The 23274-nt window shown below is 43.3% G+C and overlaps 1 protein-coding gene across 5 annotated transcripts in view; it reads right to left on the bottom strand.

The window, feature by feature from the left end:
* Positions 2777-23274, bottom strand: part of ACSL5 (acyl-CoA synthetase long-chain family member 5) — a 59430-nt gene continuing 38932 nt past the window's right edge. For all 5 annotated transcript variants that reach the window (XM_005698481.2, XM_018041568.1, XM_005698483.3 and 2 more), the window contains 19 exons: positions 22779-22843; positions 22552-22653; positions 20184-20283; positions 19027-19205; positions 18232-18264; positions 18092-18143; positions 17196-17269; positions 16586-16663; positions 14160-14294; positions 12929-13063; positions 12312-12407; positions 9334-9406; positions 8965-9053; positions 8319-8435; positions 6275-6418; positions 5506-5607; positions 4949-5020; positions 3772-3918; positions 2777-3038 (listed from right to left, as the gene is read on the bottom strand). In XM_005698481.2, the coding sequence (XP_005698538.1) occupies positions 3778-3918; positions 4949-5020; positions 5506-5607; positions 6275-6418; positions 8319-8435; positions 8965-9053; positions 9334-9406; positions 12312-12407; positions 12929-13063; positions 14160-14294; positions 16586-16663; positions 17196-17269; positions 18092-18143; positions 18232-18264; positions 19027-19205; positions 20184-20283; positions 22552-22653; positions 22779-22843 (1787 nt within the window). In that variant the 3' untranslated portion in view covers positions 2777-3038; positions 3772-3777. The remainder of the gene's footprint in view (positions 3039-3771; positions 3919-4948; positions 5021-5505; positions 5608-6274; positions 6419-8318; positions 8436-8964; positions 9054-9333; positions 9407-12311; positions 12408-12928; positions 13064-14159; positions 14295-16585; positions 16664-17195; positions 17270-18091; positions 18144-18231; positions 18265-19026; positions 19206-20183; positions 20284-22551; positions 22654-22778; positions 22844-23274) is intronic.

Genomic DNA, 23274 nt, shown 5'->3' on the forward strand with positions numbered 1-23274 from the left:
TTTAAGAACCCTCCATAGTGTTTTTCTGTAGCTATACCAATTTCCACCAGCAATGTAGGAGGGTTCCTTTTTTCCCACACCTCCAGCATTTATTATTTGTAGACTTTTTGATGGTGGCCATTCTGATCTGTGTGAGGAAATACCTCATTGTAGTTTTGATTTCCATTTCTCTGATAATTAGCAATGTTGAGCATCTTTTCGTGTGCCTGTTGGCCATCTGTATGGAGAAATGTCTGTTCGGGTCTTCTGCCCCTTTTCTGATTGGGTTAATTTTAAGCTGTTTCTATATTTTGGAAATTAATCCCTTGTAGGTTGTATCCTTTGCAAATATTTCCTCCCATTTTTCAGGTGTTCTTTTTGTTTTGTTTATGGTTTCCTTTGCTGTGCCAAAGGTTTTAAGTTTAATTAGATCCCACTTGTTTATTTTTGTTCTTCTTTCCATTACTCTAGAAGATGGATTCAAAACAGTATTGCTGTGATTTATATCAATGAGTGCTCCTTTTCCTCAAGGAGTTTTATAGTATCCAGTCCTACATTTAGGTCTTTCATCCATTTTGACTTTAATTTTGTATATGGTAATTGAGAATGTTCTAATTTTATTCTTTTACATGTAAGTTGTTCAGTTTTCCCATCACCACTTACTGAAAAGACTGTCTTTTCTCCATTATATATTCTTGCCTCCTTTGTCATAGATTAATTGGTCATAGGTGTGTATGAATTTATTTCTGGACTTTCCATCCTGCTCTGTTAATCTCTGTCTGCGTAGCAGTACCATACTGTTTTGATTACTGTAGCTTTGTAGTGTATGGGAGTTCCCTTGTATATTATTTGTTGCTTTTCCCTTGCTGCTTTTAGTATTGTCTTTTTATCTTGAATTTTTGTCATTTTGATGGCACTGTGTCTTGGTGTGTTCTTCTTTGAGTTAATCCTGTATGGGACTGTATGTACTCTCTGGACTTGGCAGTTTCTTTTCTCAGATTAGGGAAGTTTTTAGCTATTATCTCCTCACTGGTGGGTGGAGATGGACTTTGACCCCATGGTGGACTAGGCTGTGCCTAGGGGCATGTCAGGACATGACTGTGGGCCCTTCAGTCTTTAGGAAGCCTGTCTCCTGATGGGTATGGCTGTATCTCCCCAGTTAGTGGTTTGGCTTGAGGCATCCCAGCACTGGAACCTTCAGGTTGCTGGGGCTAGGTACAGATGAGCCAACATGGCAGCCAGCAGGAGTGTTCATGTGGTTGAATGTTCCCTATTACGTCTGCCTCCAGTATCTGTGTCCCCAGGGTGAGCTGCAGCTGCTTCTTGCCCCTCCAAGAGACTCTCCAAGACCAGCAGGTAGATGTAGCCCAGGCTCCTATCAAATTACTGCTTTTGCCCTGGGTCCCAGTGTACATGAAATTTTGTGTGTACTCTTGAAAAGTGAAGCCTGCATTTCCCCCGGTTTTCTGGGGCTTGTCTTTCTGATGCCAGATCCCTGGCCTGGGGAGCCTGACACGGGGCTCAGGGCTATCTCTCCTGTGGGAGAACCTCTGCTATATAATTATTATCCAGTTTGAGGATGGCCCAGCCAAGGGGTATTGGCTTTGATCATATCTGCCCTTACAGCCCATTCTCACTGTGGTTCCTTCTTTATGTCTTTAATTGTAGAAGATCTTTTTTGGTAGGTTCCAGTTTTTTTCATCAATGGTTGTTCTGCAGATAGTTTTGATTTCGGTGTGCCCATGAGAGGTGAACTCAGGGTCTTTCTATATTATACCATCTTGACCGCTGTCTAGGAGACTTTCAACCTAGTCATGTCTGCTCATGTTCGCTTGAATCTCTCCAAGCCTGAAGCTGATGTGAGTAGTAGGTTCTAGGCTGGTGGACTTGGAGGCTTAAAGTCAGGCTCTTCTAAACACAAGAGTAGAATTACAGTAGTCACCTGTTCAAAGAGTAATTCTTTCCAAGGCAGAAAACTTGAGATGGGGATCTGGCTTGTGAACACTGATGGAAGGGCACTTGGAGATTTAGCAATGAGTGAAAGGACTCTGTCCCACTCCAATGAGGACTAGGGAGGTAGACGGATAGTAAAACATATGTCAGTTGGAATCGTGTATTATGAAGAAAGCAGGTGGGACAATCTGATGGAGGTGACATTTAAAGTATATGAGGGGACAAGTCATGTGTCTCTGGGAGCATTTGCACTTTAGGCAGAACAACAGGCTAGAATGTGCCTGGCATGTCTGAGGACAGGAAGGCAGTGTAGGTTCAGCTGGAATGAGTGAGGGGGTAGTGGGAAACGAGGTCAAGGAGACAGCAGGAGCTAGGACATGCAGGGAAGCTCATTCCTGCCTTCACTTCTATCTCAGTATCCCAGGATAGCTCTTCTGGGCTCAGGGTCTAGAAAGACCAGAAAGGAACACTCTTCAAGACTACATGGATGATAAAGGAGAAAGCACGAACTGTGCTCAGCTGGAGTCAGTTTTCGACTGGTACTTTTTATTCACAGCTGTGGGATAGCAGGCCTGATCCTCAAGGTCATTTCCTTTGGTAGCTATCAAACATGGTGGCATTCTAGAATCACCTAGGGACCTTTTAAAAATCCCAGTGCCCACGCTGTACCTCTGGCCAGGTTAACCAGAATCCATAAGTATCACACAGGCATTGGTATCTTTTTAAACTCCCAGGTAATTCTAGTGCATAGCCAAGTTTGAGAGCCACTAGCTTCCATGATTGTGAAGGAACCCTTGTCTAAGACTGACAATTCTCCACGATCCACGAGGATACACACCACAGATTCAGTTGTCTGCAATAGTTTATTCTTAACACCTTATATTTTCAGGCGATATCAGTGTTGAAGGCAGGTAAGGTACAGCAGGAAGTGGAGTCAGGAGGAAAGATCAGTCGATTCCTTCCCAGGAGATATGGCTGCTGTGCAGGCTTCATGCCTTCATTCCCAGTCTGGGAGGCTGCTACTCAGTGCTTGCTTCATTCACTGGAAAGCTACACTTGACGTGAGTTTCAGCTCCTTTACCCACAGCTTCCAGCTCAGCAGCAAACTGTTGGGAATAGATTCGGTCACCAGGTATACTGTGGAAAACGCTCTCAGAACATTCTTTTTGGGCACAGTGTTACAGGCCCAGTTTTACATTCTCCTAAACTAGAGACTTTAGGAAATGCTCAGTGGGATCAAATTCTTCCCTTCTGGACACAGACTTCAGTGAACACAGAAGGACACAGAAAAAATCTGTCTCATAAACACGATTAATACTGCTATAGCTTAAAACTCTACTTAATTTTAGGGGTTTTATGGAATAGTTAGAAAATATCTTAAGTTCCTCAGAACTTAAAGTCTCTTAATTTGAACATTGGAAACTCCATATTGAGACCACCAATGAGTTAGGTTAACTATAAAACAAGGAAAAAGTCCCAAAGGCTCACTTTGGCCCCTGAACTAGTTATCACTTATAAAGGCTGGATTTCACAAGGCAGGAACAAAGATACTGTACAGATGGACCTTGAAGGAAGGTATCTTGATAAAAAGCAGTCCTAACACCCAAGATGTCATTTAAGCAACATTTAAGATGGGAAAGACAAGAGTTATTTAGTTCGAGGCTAAACGTCCACGTGCTAAATCTCTCACTATTTTTTAAAAGCCCTAAAATTATGGTTTTATAATTTAGTAGGTAAAACAACAGGAGGAAAGACAAAAAGAAAATGAATGTAAGGTTAGTTTTAAATCCACATTCCTACAAGGCAGGATACTTATGGGCCCCTTGCAGCTGTAAGTACCTTAAGCTACTCCTGGGTGTTCTCATACAGACTCTTGATTTGAGTCCCAAAGTGCTTGGCAAGGTCTCCCCGCTTTGCTTTCAAGGTTGGTGTCAAGAGTCCATTTTCGATGGAAAATGGTTCTGGATGTAGATGGATGCATTTGACCTGGAAGAGATGCACACGTACACACACTTACTAGTGATCCAGACTGTTCTGCAGAGCCCTCCTAAATGCTATGTGGGACTTCCCTGGTGGTCCTGTGGTTAAGAACCTGCCTGCCAATGCAGAGGACGCGGGTTCCATCCCTGGTCTGGGAAGATTCCATATGCAGTGCAGCAACTAAGCCTGTTTGCCGCGGCTGCTGAACCCACATGCCACATCTACCGAAGCCTGTGTGCCCAAAAGCCAGTGCCACACAACAAGAGAAGCCACCTCCACAATGGAAAGTCTATACACCACGACTAGAGAGTAGCCCCCACTCACCGCAACTAGAGAAAGCCCACACACAGCAACAGAGACCCAGTTTGGTCAAAACCAAATAATAAATGCTATGCGAGGAAACTTAATCTTTTCTCTTATAGAAGTGGCATGATGACATGGGAGGGTTAGGAGAACAGTAACATACACCCATTCTCACACTAATAGTTTGGGAAAGACCTGAGTAGAGAAGGAGAATGAATAATGAACAGCATGGAGGGACCACACAAGTGAACGCAAAGGTCACTGCCATTTGGCGTCAATGGGTTAACTACCACTGAAGTCAGTTCCTTGGAAACCGAACTTCCTAACCCCATTATAAATGCAAATTTTAACACTTTCTAATGCAAGGAGATCCAACCAGTCCATTCTGAAGGAGATCAACCCTGGGATTTCTTTGGAAGGAATGATGCTGAAGCTGAAACTCCAGTACTTTGGCCACCTCATGCGAAGACTTGACTCATTGGAAAAGACTCTGATGCTGGAAGGGACTGGGGGCAGAAGAAGAAGGGGACGACAGAGGATGAGATGGCTGGATGGCATCACTGACTCGATGAACGCGAGTCTGAGTGAACTCCGGGAGTTGGTGATGGACAGGGAGGCCTGGCGTGCTGCGATTCGTGGGGTCGCAGAGAGTCGGACACGACTGAGAGACTGAACTGAACTGAACTGAACTGAGTGTGCCTGAAGAGGACAGGATAACATGAGTAGTACATACCTGTTCAAAGGATTTAAGGCCACCTTCTGTCCCAGTTTTCTGTATGTCTTCTAATATGGCTTTCTTTATAGTCTAGGAATAGAAAACATAACTTAGAGACTGGCTGTTGAAAAAGAGCCTAAAGAAAAGGCTGAGCAGGAACCAATTCAAAACACCAACTAAATTCATCAGGATAAAAGCAGGATGTGGGGGTATGAGCAAGAACACGTGATATCTAAATGTTGCTCAAAGACAGTAATGAGAAGAAAAAGCAACCCTAAATGGTAACAGGGGTTTTCTCTGGGTGGCATTATTTAATTCCTCATTTTCCAGTTAATTTTTTCACAATGCACATCTTACTATAAAAAGAATAAGGATTTTGGTAGTTGTTTTTAAACTCTACATCCCATCTTCCAGTCTAATAAAACCAGCCAGTACAGACACAGCAAGAGTCTGTTCTTCCAGAGAGGAGGTTCTGAGAAACCCTGGGTGCCCAAGTTGAAGGATGGGGAGAACAGGGAATCCCCCTCCCACAATAGGCCCATGGGTGTACATAGGCTTTCCTGAGTGAGACTTACTTGGTTTTGACACAGTTCTTCAATAGAGCCCTTTACCCCAATCTTGGCTGCAAATGAGGGAAGTGCATCCGGGTCAGGAACCACCACTCCCACTAAGAATGACTGGAAAGGAAATAAAGGCATGTGAACTAGCGCAGCACTGCCCCCTAGCGGCGCAAAGAAGGCAGCGTTACATCTTCCTAATACGTGATGGTTCCCAAGCCTGACATTCAGGGCTAGCATCCCTTGAATAGCAAGATCAAACCAGTCCATCCTAAAGGAAATCAGTCCTGAATATTCATTGCAAGGACTGATGCTGAAGCTGAAGCTCCCTGATGTGAAGATCTGACTCCTTGGAAAAGACCCTGATGCTGGGAAAGATTGAAGGCAGGAGGAGAAGGGGACGACAGAGAATGAGATGGTTAGATGGCATCACCGACTCGATGGACATGAGTTTGAGCAAGCCCTGGGAGCTGGTGAAGGACAGGAAAGCCTGGTGTGCTGCAGTCCATGGAGTCACAAAGAGTTAGACACAACTGAGCAACTGAACTGAACTGAATCCTACTATTTTCTTAAAATATATTTCAAACCCTCATGGAACTTTAATCTCATTTTCCCACTTAACATCTCTACAAAAATGTTCCATTTAAATGTGATTGTTCAAAAAGAAATGGTGCTCAATATTAAGCTTAAAGCAACTCTGACCTCTGCATATCAATCCTCCTGTACTTTGGAGAAGCCAAGTTTAAGCACAGTGTTTATAAAACTGGCTATTGTTAAGAAATGTTACCCGTAAGGTTTCCCCATGTACAAAAATCTGCGACACCAGACTACTCCTGATGTAGATAGTTTCTATCTTCTCTGGAGCAATGTATTCTCCTTGGGCCAGCTTGAAAATGTTCTTTTTTCGGTCGATGACCTTCAGAGCTCCGTTCTGTAGCAGACAGAAAGACAACAGCATCAGTGTTTCTGAGCCTATTGAGTGATGTCAGTGAAGAGCGAGGTGAAATGAGAGGTAATCTTCCTTTCTGTTTTTAATCTTCCCTTTTAAACTTGACCTCTCCATTGACTTTTGGACAATCTTTCATTTCTCTTTTTGGCTTTGGGGAAAGGGAGGGATGCAGCCTTTCACAAAACCTGTCTATACTGCATGTGTCTGTGAAAAGTCAGTGGGCAGCCTCAGAAAAAGTCCCCTGGACCTGCTGGGATTATGCACATGGCTACCTCATCCAATAAAGAAATTTTGCAGCTCTTAATTTCTAGTAACTTAATTTCCAATTACTTCATTCCAGCACTCTTGGGAACAGAGAAGGTGTTATCTTTTATTAAGACTTTAGAGTTAGATCTTCCCCTCCTTGTCTCCCTTTTCTCTATTCCTTTTAAATCCAGGATCAGTCTATACAGCTCCACTGTGCCACTGCTAATCAAACAAGTCAGTAATTGCGCTTGTTAGGACAGAAACAGCCAGAGAGAGCTCTCTGACCAGCCACCAGAGGTCATTTACAGGTTCTATCTCTGGGCTAGTTGATTTGAGGAGCTTAGGTTGTTAGGAATTTGAATTGTAGAACTGGGACAAGTGGCAAATACAGTCCACGTGATCATACCCGAAACAGGGCAATAGACTGAACCAATCCTGGAACCATCAACAAGGCCAACTCTGGAAATTAACCACCAGCTCAGCCTAACAGACATTATCTGAAAGTGATGAATAAAGCTCAGCCCTTGATAATTCTAGTGTGAAAACACATCTATTGCCTATGCTTCTGGCTTATTAGACCTGAGAACTCTTACCATACACACAGACATGTTACCATAATACCCAAATCTATAAAATACATCATTAGGACCAGTGTTCTTAGAGATTTTGTTGTCAAACATTCCTTGAATATCACTTAAATCTTGAGAATATTGAGCAAGAAGGGGGTTTTAAATCTGGTTACGCTCCCACTCCCCCAGCACATAGTAGGCAAAAACTTTCCAGAGAGGAAATCTCTTGAAAATTCCCTTCAGGGGTTCTAAGGCACTGTCATTACTATGCAGGAATTTCCTCTCTTCTTAGGAAAACAGAGGGGGTTTGCAGAGACTACTTACTGCTGATTTTTTGTCAGCAAGCTCTGCTTTAAAGAAAGTCTCAGTGTGGTTGAACCAAGAGGGGCTGTGAAGGTCACTGAGAGGCAAAAAAAGGTCACTGAGAGGTGTATGAGTCTCTGCATACACCTGGCTTAGAAATCCTGCACCCTCATTTTGGTGTGTCTACATATTAAGTGGGGAAAAAAATATGTATCCCTATAAAAGGCAAACACTACAGGTCCATGGAGTTATCTTGAGTTGTTTCTGCCACGAGAAAAGTAAAAATCACAAAAACAACAACAAAATACACTTTTACACTTCTTTGGAAAAGTCACCAAATTTTCCCCTGTCTTTGAGCAAGTCATTCCTGGTATCCAGGCTTCCCTGGTTTCTCAGTTGGTAAAGAATCTGCCTGCGATGCAGGAGACGCTGGTTTGAATCCTGGGTCAGGAAGATCCCCTGGAGAAGGGAAAGAAAGGCACCCACTCCAGTATTCTCGGGCTTTCCTGGTAGCACAGATGGTGGTAGAGAATCCGCCTGCAATGCAGGAGACCTGGGTTCAATCCCTGGGTTGGGATGATCCCCTGGAGAAAGGAATGGCAACCCACTCCAGTATTCTTGCCTGGAGAATTCCATGGACAGAGGAGCCTGGCAGGCTACAGTCCATGGGGTCGCAAAGAGTCGGACATGACTGAGAGACTTTCATTTTGAGCACATCTATTCCATTGTTAAGGGACACTCAGAAGTTTTGAAGAAACACCCACCGGGAGCCAGCGACCAATGTCTCCTGTGTGAAGCCAGCCATCCTTGTCCAAGGTCTCCTGTGTCTTCTCGGGGTCCTTCAGGTACCCTTTGAACACATTGGGGCCCCTGATGCAGATCTGTACAGAAGTTGGGACGAGATGGTGACAACAGAGAATGCTGCTACAAACACCAACTCCTGCCTTTCATCTTTTTTTTTTCCCTACCACCTTGATTCATTTGATGCTTTCCACTATAGTATGAGGAACACTGGGCTTCCCTAGTGGGTCAGATGGTAGAGAGCCTGCAATGTGGGAACACGAGTTCAATCCCTGAGTCTGGACTGAAGATCTCCTGGAGCAGGGAATGGCTACCTACTCTAGTATTCTTGCCTGGAGAATGCCGTGGACAGAGGAGACTGGTGAGCTACAGTCCATGGGGTTGCAAAGAGTCGGACAGAACTGATGGACTAATATCAATGACACTAATGAAGAGCACCAGATTTTAATTTCTATAGTGGGGGACAAAGTTAGGCTCCAAGACATTGAAGTCCTTGCAAAAATTCTCAAAAGAACCAAACACAAACCTGCTCACAACTGTGTGCTTTTTCTTATACACACATCCCCACCACGATTATGTAAAAACGACTGCTGGGCACAGCCTACTCACCTCTCCTTCATTGTTCACGGCAAAGTAGTTCATATCAGGTACATCTTCCAGCTTCACATGATTGCAAGCCATGGGGACTCCAACGTGGCCTAGAACACACCACACTGAATCAACCAGGATACTGGGAAATGGTGATAACTCCAGCCATGTTTGAGAGATATTTATGGATTGACTCTAGAAGAATTAAACTGAAAGGTCATCTGGCGCCAGTGCCAGACAGTCAAGATAGAAAAGCCTGGACCAACCCTTAGATTTAGTATCTGCCACATTCATCCAGAGTATTGAGGCTATCTAAACACCCAAATCCTAGTTTATCTAGAACTCTTCGCCCAGCCATTGCACCTGCTCTCCAGTAAACAAAGAACCTACCTGATTTCCAATCCCCAGGTAATGTAATTGTACAGCCAGCAGTGCCTTCTGTTTGACCATAAGCTTCAAACACCTGTGTGAACCAAAGAAGGGCTTTGAGAGTTACTCAAGATAAAGCAGGAGCTGGCTGTGCCCTATGGCCAGACATGAGGAAAGCAAGGTGTCTGAGAGCTGGAGGACACTTAGTGTCTTAAAACCTTGAATTCATGAGAACCTGAGCTGCTAGGTCTTTGCAACTGTGGATTCACTAAAAAACCAAAAGGGTCCAGAAATTGACCAAAGTATGGAAACATACTATACTTTGGGAAATGTGGCATTTCAAGCTGATGGGGAAAAGAGAGCTATTCATTAAGTGACATGCGATCCAATGGCAGCTGGACTTGAACCTAGGCAAGGGCATGCTACTGAAGGAGCTAAAGAAAGTGAGAAGTATCTTTTAAGGGGAAATAGCTATGGTGTAGAACAGGGGTTAGCAAACTTCTGTATATAGGACCAGAGAGGGAATATTTTTGACTGTATGAGCCATTTGGTCTCTATATCAATAACTTAACTCTGCCAATACAGCATCAAAGTGGCAGTAGACAACACATAAATAAATAAGTATGGCTGTGTTCCACCAAGACTTTATTTATAAATAGAGGAAACAGGCCAGATTTGGTCTGTAGCACAGACCAACTGGTGTTATAAAGGATAACCTTGACTGGACAGGGGGTGTGGAGGAAACACTTGTGGAGTCTGAGGTGGGCATGGAGTCTGTCCCAGGCAGAGCTGCTGGAAGAGAGGAAGGCATTTCTGGGAGGGATATGACATAGGGCCTTCTGATCTATGGGTTTTAGGAGCTGAGGGAAAGGAAGGAAAGGAAGAAAGAGGAACTCTGGCCTTGGCGTCAATTCAGAATCTATTGTGAAGGCAGTTATACACATAGGTGGTACTTGATGAGGACAAGGCTGTTTGTTTCATTCATGCTGTGCATGTTGGCCGAGAGAATGAACTAGTTAGCCATCTAGGGGGAAAATATGAGACTATCTGTACTCAAGCCCTTTTACTAAATTCCAGATGGAGCAGAGACTTAATTGAAAAAAGGTAAAACCACAAGGTTACCAGAAAATCTGGATGAAAACAGTTTTATGCAATATTGAGGGTTGGGTCAGGAAGCCTAAGGTCTAAGCTCTTATAAAACCACATAAAAAAGGTGACTTAGTGCATAAACATTTACAACTTTTATCTAGCAATACACAGTGCAAAAGATGAGACTAGGAAATACACTTCTAACACAACAAAGATTGATTTTATTACTATACGAATTCTTAGAAAGCAAGGTGAAAGAGAACCAAACTCTCCTTTGCTCTTTTTTCTATAAGGAAGTAGTGTAGTAATTCATGAAAGCAATACAAGTGCCAGTAAACAATAGAAAGGATGTTTAGGGACTTCCCTGGTGGTCTAGTGGTTAAGACTCTGCACTTCCAATGCGGAGGTCTTGGGTTCAGGCCCTGGTTGGGGAACTAAGATCCTGCATGCCTCATAGTGCAGCCAAACAAACAAAGCCTCACAAATATTATTAAATAAATCTCTGAATGTTCAGTGTAATGAAGGCAAGGGAGAAAAAGAGCCCTCCAAAAGATGTTTGGTGTTAATAAAAGAAACAAAGTTGTAATAAGATTTTTCAAGTATCTATTTGGTTAAGATTTAAATGACTGAAAACATCCATCACTAGCAAGAAGGTGGGGTCTCAGGACTTGCGCATTATTTGCGGGAATGTATAAGAAAGACAAGACCCTCCTGATGAAGTGTGAGTATTAACATTAACATGTAAGAAAAACTCATATACTTTGGCCCAATAATTCCCACTTGCAAAGATTTATCCTAAATTGATAGTTGTATAAATATGCACAAATATCCTTATCACCTCATTGATTATAACAGCAAAAAAAAAAAAAAAATATGTCTATCAATAGGAGACTGGGTTTCCTAGGCAGCACAAGTGTAAAGAATCCACCTGCCAATGCAGGAAATATAAGAAACGCAGGTTCAATCCCTAGGTTGGGAAGATCCCCTGGAGGTGGACATGACAATCCTGTCCAGTATTCTTGCCTAAAGAATCCCATGGACAGAGGAGGCTGGTTGGCTACAGTTCATAGGGTCTTTAAGAGTCAAGAGTTGGACATGACTGAAACAACTTAACACGCATCAACAGGAGACCAGTTATTTAGGTACATTCAATAAACTATTACAAAACCACTAAAATGATGTTTATTTGACTAGGATCAATATGGATGGGGCAAGCACTGCTTAACAAGCATATTAGAACACTGATGCCCTTTTTAAAGATTATACTCTATTTATAGTTATTATAAAACATCAGATATATTTCCCATATAATAATATCCTTATAACTCATTTTGCACCTAACCGTTTGTACCTCTTACCCTCCTACCCCTAAATTGCCCTCTACCCACCACTAGGAGTTTGTTCTCTGTACCTGTGAGCCTGATTCTTTCTTATTACATTCATTGGTCTGTAGCATTTTTTTAGATTCCACATATAAGTGATGTCACATGGAATTTGTCTTTGTCTGATTTATTTCACTTGGCATAATGCCCTCCAAGTCCATTCACACTGCTTCGAATGGCAAAGTTTTGTTAACACTGATGCTATTTGTGTCAAGGTTTCTGTATACAGATGCATTAAGCAGTGACTGGAAGGATATTTTCTCTTGACTTTGAGTTTCTGGCTGACTTTCTACTTGGCACTTTTCATTTGTGTTTTCATTTTTATTTGAATAGTGAGTTTTACTTGTGCAAAAGTGAAATTAGCTATCATCCAAAAAAGGGGCCTGTTACCTGAATGGGAAGGAAAGAAGAGGTGATGTATGGATATATTTAATTAATTCACTTTGCTGTACAGCATAAACTAACACAACATTGTAAAGCACCTACACCCCAATAAAAATTAAAAACAAAAAAAGGTGCTTGGCTTACCAGACATCCCATTGCTGCCCGGAGGAATGTCAAGACGGGAGGTGAGATGGGGGCAGCTCCGGTGATCAGGAACCGAACCTTCCCACCCAGGCTTTCCTGTTTAATAGAAACAAAAGACCTGTTGAAAACTATTCCCTTGGCTTTAGTCTCCTGCACTGCAAAATGGGCAGAACAGCCTGCTTATCCAGTGCTGTCATAAGAATTAAACTCATTAATTCACAAAGCACTTAGGGTCCATCATTGTGAAAAGAACTTAAAATGCTGGCTGTTATGGTCACCACCATCCACAGCGGGAACCAGACCTGCAATTTTTTTTTTTTTTACATTTCCTCAGGTAATTTGTATTGTTGGACCTTTCAAATTACTTAGGACTCTCAACAGACCACCCAAGAGAATGAAAGAGCTAGAACCTAAGAAGAATCCACTTTCTGCATTTCGGCCAAATACCTTTAGTGACAAAGTTGTCTGAGAGAGATCTCAAAAGGCTGAGTGAACACAGAAAGTGCCAAAGGGTCTCCAGTTAAAGAGACGCTTGACCATCAAAGGAAAAGCAAAGAATGCTGAGGCAGAGGGCAGCCCAGACACATACCTGGCTCCATCAGGATCTACCCACATACCTGGATCTTTCCAAAGATGAGCTTGTCCCACAGACTGTCACGTCTGATGATACCCTTTTTCACTTCACTGAATTTACTGGCAACAGCCAAGTTCAACAAGAACTTCTTCAAGGGTGTCTTGGCTTCGTTTTGTACCTGTAGAGTGACAGCTCCTCTTAGTGGGAAACCTATTGGATACTCACCAAAGCCATTCATCAACAAATAAGAGATAGTGCCTCTTAACATCAAAAGAAAGTGACTCTTATTCACGCCCTGGTATGCTGAATATTGATGGAAGTTCATGCTAACAAAGAATTGAACTTTGTACACACAGACAAAGCTCCAGCTCCCCCAAATTCCTTGTCCTTAGCAAACAACCTTGACAATTGACACAGCATGTCCCCAAAAGGTAGCATTTATCTACAAAGTTACCTGGGAGTACTGATGAAACAGCTGATTGTGTACCACTGTTAGGGCTTTTGATTTAGGATCGTATGTATGTATGTTATATAGTATCATAATATTACAAAGAAAATTTCTCACTGACCAGCTTTGAAGGTCACTGGGGTACCAGTTCATTTTTTTCAAGACTGATAAATAAAGGAAAAAAAAAATCAAATATTTGTGCCTTCATGGAAGACTCTCAGCTAATGAAGGCAAGAGAAATGCTTGGATTAGAAAAATCACCATTTTCCTAACCTTAGTGAAAAACAGAGCAGAGATCAATAACAGCTAAATCTGTCATGAGGCCATGAAATTTTGGCTCATCTCCTTATTAGACCTGACTCTGGACAAGTTATTTAACCTCCAAGGTTCAGTCTCATCATCTGTAAATTAGGGATAATAAATGTTGGTGTGATTTCCTGGGTTTTTGTAGGAATGAAATAATGGAATGTATGTGAAATATTTACCATGGGCTTAGCACCTCAGCAAGAAGCACCCTAACCAGCAGGTGTTACGAAATCAGAGTAACAATTTCCAAGTCAGCTGAATTTTGAGAGGTTCCTCAAGTCTCTGAATTAGTCTGTTTCTCCATATCACATCCAAGTAATCTCATCCAGAGGAAAGGGGGTTTCATTTGTACAGTTTTTCATGGCTGCATTGGGAAGCATGGCTGTAAGTGGATGCTGGTGGGGGTGGGGGATAAGGGTGGAGATGGATCACAGTTCTTAGCAACAGAGTCTCTAGGAGCTGTAGTCGGGCCTAAGCCCCACACAGCTCAGGGCCAGCCCAGCAGAAGCAAGGTAAGTACCTTATCATAGATCTTGTTAAGGAGTCGAGGCACTGTAGGGAACAATGTGGGCTTCAGGGTCTTCACGTCATCAGGCAGCAGTCTAATGTCTCCTTGGAAGAATCCGACTTTGGCTCCACAAGAGTATACAACAGCCTAAAAGCAGAACCAGAGGACGGGGATCAGAGCCAAAGAACCTCTTTGAGTCGGGTCTGTTTGGGACAAAATTAAGGACATCCAATGGGCACTTTGATGTGAAGAGTTGACTCATTGGAAAATACCCTGGTGCTGGAAAGACTGAAGGAAAAAGGAGAAGGGGGTGGCAGAGGATGAGATGGCTAGATAGCATCACCGACTCAATGGACTTGATTTTGAGCAAACTCTGGGAGAGAGTGAAGGACAGGGAGGCCTGGCGTGCTGCAGTCCATGGGGTCTCAAAGAGTCAGACACTACTTGCTGACTGAACAGCAACAAAAATGGGCACTTTTCTCTGGACCCCCTCACCCCTGACACTTCATGTACCCAGAACTCTGAGACCCTACTCCCTAGATAGGACGACACTCACCTCTGCTGAGGCGGTAGGACAGGTAAGTCAGATTGTGAGGCTGCAGGCCCATCTCTACTCCACCCACAGCTCTGGGTGAGTGTCTAAGGCATGCATTGTTTCTAAGAGCCCATTCATTACATAGCACTAAGAAAAAAGCACTGCCACTCAAACTAGAACACACCTACAGTGGTTAAGACCATCTCAATTTCAGAAGTGATAGAATGTGAAAACTCTGGAAGTTTTCATGTATATTCACAGAGTATACATCAAGGCTGTATATTGTCACCCTGCTTATTTAACTTATATGCAGAGTACACCCTGTGAAATGCCAGCTGGATGGAGCACAAGCTGGAATCAAGATTGCCAGGAGAAATATCAATAACCTCAGATACACAGATGATACCACCCTTACAGCTGAAAGTGAAGAAGAACTAAAGAGCCTCTTGATGAAAGTGAAGGAAGAGAGTGAAAAAGTTGGCTTAAAACTCAACATTCAGAAAACTAGGATTATGGCATCCGGTCCCATCACTTCATGACAAATAGATGGGGAAACAATGGAAAGAGTGAGAGACTTTATTTTTGGGGGCTCCAAAATCACTGCAAATAGTGACTGCAGCCATGAAATTAAAAGATGCTTGCTCCTTGGAAGAAAAGCTATGACCAACCTAGACAGCAAATTTAAAAGCAGAGACATTACTTTGCCAACAAAGGTCCGTCTAGTCAAAGCTATGGTTTTTCCAGTAGCCATGTGTGGATTGAGAGTTGGACTATAAAGAAAGGTGAGAGCCGACAAACTGATGCTTTTGAACTGTGGTGTTGGAGAAGACTCTTGAGAGTCCCTTGGACTGCAAGGAGATCCAACCAGTCAATCCTTAGGGAAATCAGTCCTGAATATTCATTGGAAGGACTGATGCTGAAACTGAAGCTCTAATACTTTGGCCACCTGATGTAAGAACTGACTCATTGGAAAAGACCCTGATGCTGGGAAAGATTGAAGACAGGAGGAGAAGAGGTTGACAGAGGATGAGATGGTTGGATGGTATCATGAGTTTGATGGACATGAATGGACTTGATGGACATGAGTTTGAGCAAGCTCCAGGAGTTGGTGATGGACAGGGAAGCCTGGAGTGCTGCAGTCTATGGGGTCACAAAGAGTCGGACACAACTGAGCAACTGAACTGACTGAAAATGTGAAAAACACGCTGATTAGAATTAATATTATATTAATCAGATATCAGCACTTTAACCCAAGGAACTGAATCTTCCATTTTAGCATTTCATGTACCAACAGATAAGCTGGTTGAAGAGGTATTTAAGCAGGGATCAGAGAGGGGATTTTCTATCCCTAATGACATCGGTGTTTTTGCTTTTGGTTCTCAAGCCAGCCTCAGAAGAGCCTGAAAACCTTGGTGACCACACACAGAAGGCCAGCTCTTCCCCAGTGCCTGTGCCATCAGCAGCAGCTCCCCCTGACACACTCTGGACACCTTATCTAGATCAAAGGTTCCTTCTTCGCCCCTCTGTGGGGAACTTCCTTTTCTTTAAGCCTAGATCTTTTCAAAACCTCTAGCCCAAAGAAAAGAAAAAACAGTGCCTCCTCACCCTGCACAGGATAGATAGTAAACTCCAGGCTATGAGCTCCAAGGATTTGCAGGCACCCTGTGTGAAGGCAGGAGCAAGCATTCACCCCATGGGATGCAGACAGACTCAACACAGGAAGACTCTGCAGCAGGTTAAGGGTGATGTCACGATTAGGACTCAGCCGTGACCACTCCCTGCTGCCCATGCCCTCACATTAGACAGTAGCTTGCAAATGTTGCAGAGCTGCCCTTTAAATAAATGTGGGACTAGCAAGCCAGGACCCTCTTTTCACACACCTGTTAGGAATACAGGATCTTACCTGTACAACCCTATCAAACATATGAGCCAAGGGGAGGTAGGATATAGTCACGTCCTCAGGACTGGGCTGAAAAACACCCTAGAGATCAGGAAATGGAAAGGAGACAACAATGGGTTAATGTCAATTTCCTCTTCCAAACACCTCTTCTTTCTAGGACTGCCGCATACAGTTGTGCAGACGTGCGCTGTGTAACTCTAAGGGCTGCTCTAACTGCACTGAGTGTGGAGATCTGCAGTGACTCTGACAGAGCAAAACTCTATGGGACTTTCCCAGAGGTCCAGTGGTTAAGACTCTACCTTCCAATGCAGAGGGTGTGAGTTCTATCCCTGGTCAGGGAGCTGAGACCCCACGTACCTTGTAGCCCCCAAAAATCAAAACGTAAAACAGAGCCAATACTATAACACATTCGATAAAAACTTTAAAAATGGTCCAGATTAAAATATATATATATATAGCTTAATAAATAAAAGGGCAAAACTCCAGACAAAGATGTACCGGTATTCAGCCACACTCAGGCCTTCAATCTGTTTTTCCCCCTCTCACTTTAAGATTAAAATCTTACGACAGATTGACATTTTAATGAGGGCCTCGTTTTCAATTGACCACTGACCTCCACACTTTTGAGAAAACCAGAAACATTGGAAACAATATTTGCATGGGTTAACATGGCTCCTTTGGGATCACCTGTAGGAGACAAGAGGTGGAAAGATCCAGTTAGTGACTAATAGGTTGTCTCTGGCATTGAAATGAGAAGCCACACTCATTTGGTTCTGTTCCATGGAGCCAGGAACTTCTGTCCCTGAGTCTTTTTATGAATGGTGTATATGCCTCTGCTTATGAATGACTAGTTCCCCCAGAAACTCTACTCTGCATTATTAGCCTTGTGCTACCACACAGGGTGCAGCCGCAGTCACAGATAGCAACAAAAAGAAGACCCCAAGTGACCCCCACCCTGCCTTGTGCTGTCTTCATGATGAAGACTTCAGATGTAACAATATTACCTAGCCATCACTTTATAAACAGGGCACAGTGGAATGGCTATAACTTCTAGATTATGATGGTTCAAATTAAAAGTTATTAAGAGTTCTAATAGCTAGCTAGCTACATGGAGGGGGAGAAAGAGGACACAGACTGATCTGTTTAGATCTACCACTGGGCTATCTTGATTGAGTGAAGCCATTCCAGTGATTGAGAGAGTGGTAGGCTCTCTCAATTGAGAGAGTTAAATTGAGAGAGTGGTAGGCTGGGGGAGGAAGTTGACTTTATGAAGCCATCTTTAAGGCCCTTCCATTCCATAGCATGTCAGCTGCTCCTGGTTGTTCATTGAAATGTGTTTGCTTATGCTTGGGTTTTTCTAAGTGGGCAACCATATTCAGAAGTCTTAGATTATAAGTCCCCAGGATAGGGCTGTTTGTAAAGTATATTTACCAGCCCACCAGACGTCAGTGACTCAAGCCGTGTTTTTGGCTATCTAGGGGCATCTGGGGCAACTTCCTGGGCACTGACCTGTGGTCCCGCTGGTAAAGCAAATGATGCTCAGATCTTCTGGAGCAGGAGGCTGGAGAGGGAAGCATAGGAGCTTAGTCCACTGCGAGCTTTGAGAGTTGAAGATGGCAAGACTCAAGATCAGGCAGAAGAAAACTTACCACGGGTTTTCTGAAGTTCTCTTTGCCTAAATTCTGCATGAACAGAAAAGCAAGAAAGACTTTAGTTGAGATAGACAGTCTTAAGACCAATACAGTCCTCTTTTCCTTTTGCATGTGAATACCTCTGCTGGAATACAACCCAAATTCCAACCCAGGTCAGGCCTCAAAGCCAACATTCAGGCACAATGGAAGCCTCAGGGTAGAGTGTAAGTTCTTTCTAGAATACCAGCTTATGAAGGCAGATCCCAAATGTCCAAACTTCCCATCAGACTCTCAAGGTTCAGTCTTCCAGGACCGTTGCTAAATCATTTTAAATAAAATGAATAGTTGACATTTCAAGGCTTACTGCACATTATATCACTGTCCTGAGCACTTTATGTTCTCTCATTTAACTCTTTGAATCTCCTCTGTGAAGCAGGGATGGTTTCATCTTCATAGGACAGAGAGGGAAGGGAAGATGTGGTGCAGCTGGCCCCAGGTCACATAACTAATGGATGTAGAACCAGAAGGTGAACCTAGGAAGCCTGATTCCAGGATCACCCCCCTAACTACTGCTGTATTTATAAATTCTCTACTTGGAAGTCTGTCTGCTGGCCACAGACCTTCCTCCCTCACTGGCAGGCTTTCTGAGTTGTCTTGGGGAAATGATTCCCATAGCTTAATACCATGAGTGTAACTGACTCCTCCCCTGCCACCTCTGGAGGACATCAACTTGCTTTCTTGTATGGAAGTTCTGCAAGTTGCCCACAGTGTGAGACCAGCCTTCTGGCTGGCAGTTGAGCTTCAGTCCCCTACCTCAGCATCAAACAGGGATAAGATTTCAACTCCACACTTCTCCCCTCTCTTCTTCAGGTCTTCCTCAAAGGGATCCATGAGGATGACCAATTTCAGGCCTGGGGTGAGGCCCTTTTCCACATTACTGATCAGGACTAATGCCTTTTGGGGTGTATCACAGATTACCGTGGTGATATCAGCTGAAAGCAGAAAGAGAGACAGAGGTCAGCCTCTTGTGCTGCCGTGCATCCGATTTTCTCGCAAAGAGGAAAAGACTTGAAAATGTCAAAACTACTGGATCCCTAAAGGAGATTACATTTGTAAATCAGATTTATAATGTATAAAATCTGAAACATTCCATTGATAATAAAATTAACTTAATTGAAACAGAAGCACTTAGTTTCCTTGCACACTGCCATCCATTTATAGTTTCTAGAGGAGCCACAAAATTCCTTCGGGTTAAGAATACAGACAACATGCTTGGTCACATATGTGGACCTGTCCATTTGTTTTGTTTGGGGGCATGGGGAGGAGGGATTAAAAAGGGAAGGAGAGGGCAAGTAGGATTTTAGCAGACAAGTATTTTATGATTTTTAATGGTAGCAATTGCTTTGATACTTGTTTACACAAATCAAAACTTTCTGATTAAGTCTATAGTTCCAATGGATCTACTCACTTAATCTACCAGTTCTGTGATGGAAGGTAACATCTAGTATATCTCTTACTTGCCCATTGAACTTGAACTTGTTTCTCTAGCAATAGTCATTTTGTCTGCAGACTCACCATGGACATTGGTGCATGCTGGCGAACTATACTCATTTCAATTTACAAGAGTAGGAAATTAAACCAGTAGTTTCATAATGATACAGTCAATTAAGTGATTTATTCACTCACTTTATGGCCTTTCATCCAGGGTGGCCAGTGAAAATAGCTCACTGCCAAACTATATTGTCATATTATGTGCCACCTTGAAGCATTTCATTGAAACTTCTGAGTATATCCCTGATTCATGGGCTTTTTGTAACTTCCCTCTAAATTATATCCTAGGTGCTACAGGACAAGAGAGACTTGAGCATTTTTCTGATCACAGCATTCTAAGTCCGTTAACAAAAACCAATAATGAGGAACTACTCATCCTCAAGAAAGAATCAAGTTAAAATGTAATAGCAAAGTTTTACCCTTGTTGATGATGTATATGACAGCCTCTGCTCCCAAGGTGTCATACAGGGGCACAGCCACCATGGAGTACGTGTAACAGGCGAACTCAGAGATGACCCACTGTATGAAGAGATGTTCAAATAAGGACTAGCACATGCTTTGATGACAACGTGTGTTAATTCAATCATTTAGTCAACAAATGCTTATTTGGTGGCTCTGTGTTAAAAGAAAGAATCTTTAGTAGTGGCATGTGAAGTCTAGTTCCTTGACCAGGGATGGAACCCAGACTCCCAGCATTTGAAGCACAGAGTTTTAACCACAGGACCATCAGGGAAGTCCCCTCTAATCTCTTTTTGCATGTGTGATGCTTTAGGGACTGCCATTGCTGATGCTATAAAATATAATTAAATAAAGGAGATAAGGTGGGTACCGAGACAACTATAAAACAAAGGTGGAGTGTAATAAGTTCTATCCATAAAAGTTACAGAAAGCATTAGGGAGTCTTAAGGAAACAGAGTCACTCTCAGGGGTGGAGTAAGGCTACCTGGAACTACTTTGGGAAAAGTGACGGTAATTGGGCAGGGCTCTGAAGGACAGGTAGGATTTGGGTGTGGAAATAGAGACAGAGAAGGATGAAGGAAGTGAATGTACAAAGCAGGATTGCACGACATGACTACATATACATCAGAGAGCATGAAGAGTGACAGGAAGTGAATTGGGCTGATGGGTCAGAACCTGATGATGGTGGGTCTTAAATGTCAATATGAACTGAATTATGTTCCCCCTTAAATTCATGTCAAAGGCCTAACACCAAGGCAATTGTTTTTGTTGATAGCACCTTTTAAAAAGAATTAAGGTGAAATGAGATCATAAAGCTCAGCTGGTAAAGAATCTGCTTGCAATACAGGAGACCCTGGTTCAATTCCTGGGTTGGTTAAGATTGCCTGGAGAAGGGATAGGCTACCCACTCCAGTATTCTTAGGCTTCCCTGGTGGCTCATATGGTAAAGAATCCGCTTGCAATGTGGGAGACCTGGGTTTGATCCCTGGCTTGGGGAGATCCCCTGGAGGAAGACATGGCAACCCACACCAGTATTCTTGCCTGGAGAATTCCATGAACAGGGGAGCCTGGTGGGCTACAGTCCATGGGGTCCCAAAGAGTCAGACGTGATTGAGAGACTACGCACAGCACAGCACAGAGCACACGAGGATGGGACCCTGATCCAATATAACTACTGTCATTATAAGAAGAGGAAGACACACTGGGGATGGCAGAGAAAAAGTCAAGTGAGGGCACAGCAAGAAGGCAGCTGTCTACAGCCAAGAAGGGAGGCCTCAGGAGAAACCACACCTGCTGACACCTTGATCTTGAACTGGAGATCTTGAATAGACTCCAGGACTGTGAGAAAATTAATTTCTGCTATTTAAGCCACCAATCTGCAGTATTATTTTCATGGCAGGCCTAATAGACTAAGATACCAGGTTTGATGTTAAGTTCCTGAACTAGAGTCAAGGATATCTCTGAGGCTGGGTTAAGGGAAGATGAATATATAGATGCACCCAGAAGTGCAGCCAGGCCTGCCCCCACCTTGGATTTTCAAACAACTGGCTTGGGTAAGCATATGTCATGCAACTATTCCAAAACACACCAGGGTTTTTCTCTGAGGATATTGGGTCTAATGACTTCACCTGAACTTGGAGATAAGCTTAATTACAATCATTTTAATGTCTACAATCTGCTTTCAACTCACTGTGGAAAGCTGGCTGCAGCTGGTCTCAGGAGAAGTGGATGCCTTGGTCACTAGCTCAGGGACAATGTGCAAGTTCGAGTTCTAGTACCGAGTCATCCCTTTCCACGTCATCCTCAAGCTCCTATTTGCCAGTCCCCTCACAGCTTCCTTATTTTCCTCATATGACAAACTGGCTTAAAATGACACAGAACTGGGAACACACGAGAGAAGCCCAGTCACCTGCAAATAGTGCCAGACATTCAGCCAAGATTAAGGAGGCCCAGCACTACAACCCTTTCAACTGGGACAATATTTAAAGAGTCTGGGTCTTTAAACTGCTTTCATAAGTCTTCATCAAGAGTCAGAGTGCTGGATTTGGGGTAGGGTTTAAAGTCCCTGATGGCTCAGAGGTTAAAGCGTCTGTCTGCCTGCAATGCGGGAGACCTGGGTTTGATCCCTGGGTTGGGAAGATCCCTTGGAGAAGGAAATGGCAACCCACTCCAGTATTCTTGCCTGGAGAATCCCATAGACAGAGGAGCTTGGTGGGCTACAGTCCACGGATCGCAAAGAGTCAGACACGACTGAGCGACTTCACTTTCACTTAAAGTCTTTAGACTTGGCCCCGACTCATTTCTTTCAGTTAATTTCAACACAGTTACCTCTGGCCTATTCTGAGCAAAGATGCCAACCAAGCTGTCTTGTGATGGTGTATGTCCTTTATGCAAGAGACAGGAGCCCAGGTACTCTGCTCGATCAGACACCTACAAAAGAGAGAGGTAGAGAGAGAGAGAGAAAAAAAAAAGCAATCAAGACTCCAGAGAGAACAAATTAGCTCAGGATACCACATAAGCAAAAGAACGTATCCAAAATCATGGGCCTGACTTACCTGTTTGTAGGACAGCCATCTGTAGGGCTGGTTTGGTTTTCTATATCCCAAGCAAGGCCCATTGTCTAAAAACATAATATTAAGAGAAAATCAGCTCCAGCTGCAAATTCTCTGGACCAGAGAAAGTAAAAGGAGGTTAGGAAGAGACAAGACACAAAGGATAAATCCAGTAAGGACGCAGGCTTCTCTTATGTGCCAAGGAAATGCAAAAGTGATAAGTACTCAGTTCTCAAAGACAGAGAGAGCCCTGAAAACTGCATCTGCAACGTTTAGGAAATGCTGAAAAGCAGGGGTGCTTCCATCTTGGAATATGTGACCTCCATGGTAACAGGCATTTGGGGAAAGCCATGAATACGGACTAGCCCACATGACGTGAACAAGCAAAAACCTACAAGCGAACACAAACAGCCGTATTGGGTAATCTTGGACTGAGTTTCCCTACAATAAAAAGGGGCTTGGCAACCCACTCCAGTATTCTTGCCTGGAGAATTCCTTG

This window comes from Capra hircus, chromosome 26 (assembly GCF_001704415.2).
Source record: "Capra hircus breed San Clemente chromosome 26, ASM170441v1, whole genome shotgun sequence".
In the NCBI taxonomy this organism is placed as follows: Eukaryota; Metazoa; Chordata; class Mammalia; order Artiodactyla; family Bovidae; genus Capra; species Capra hircus.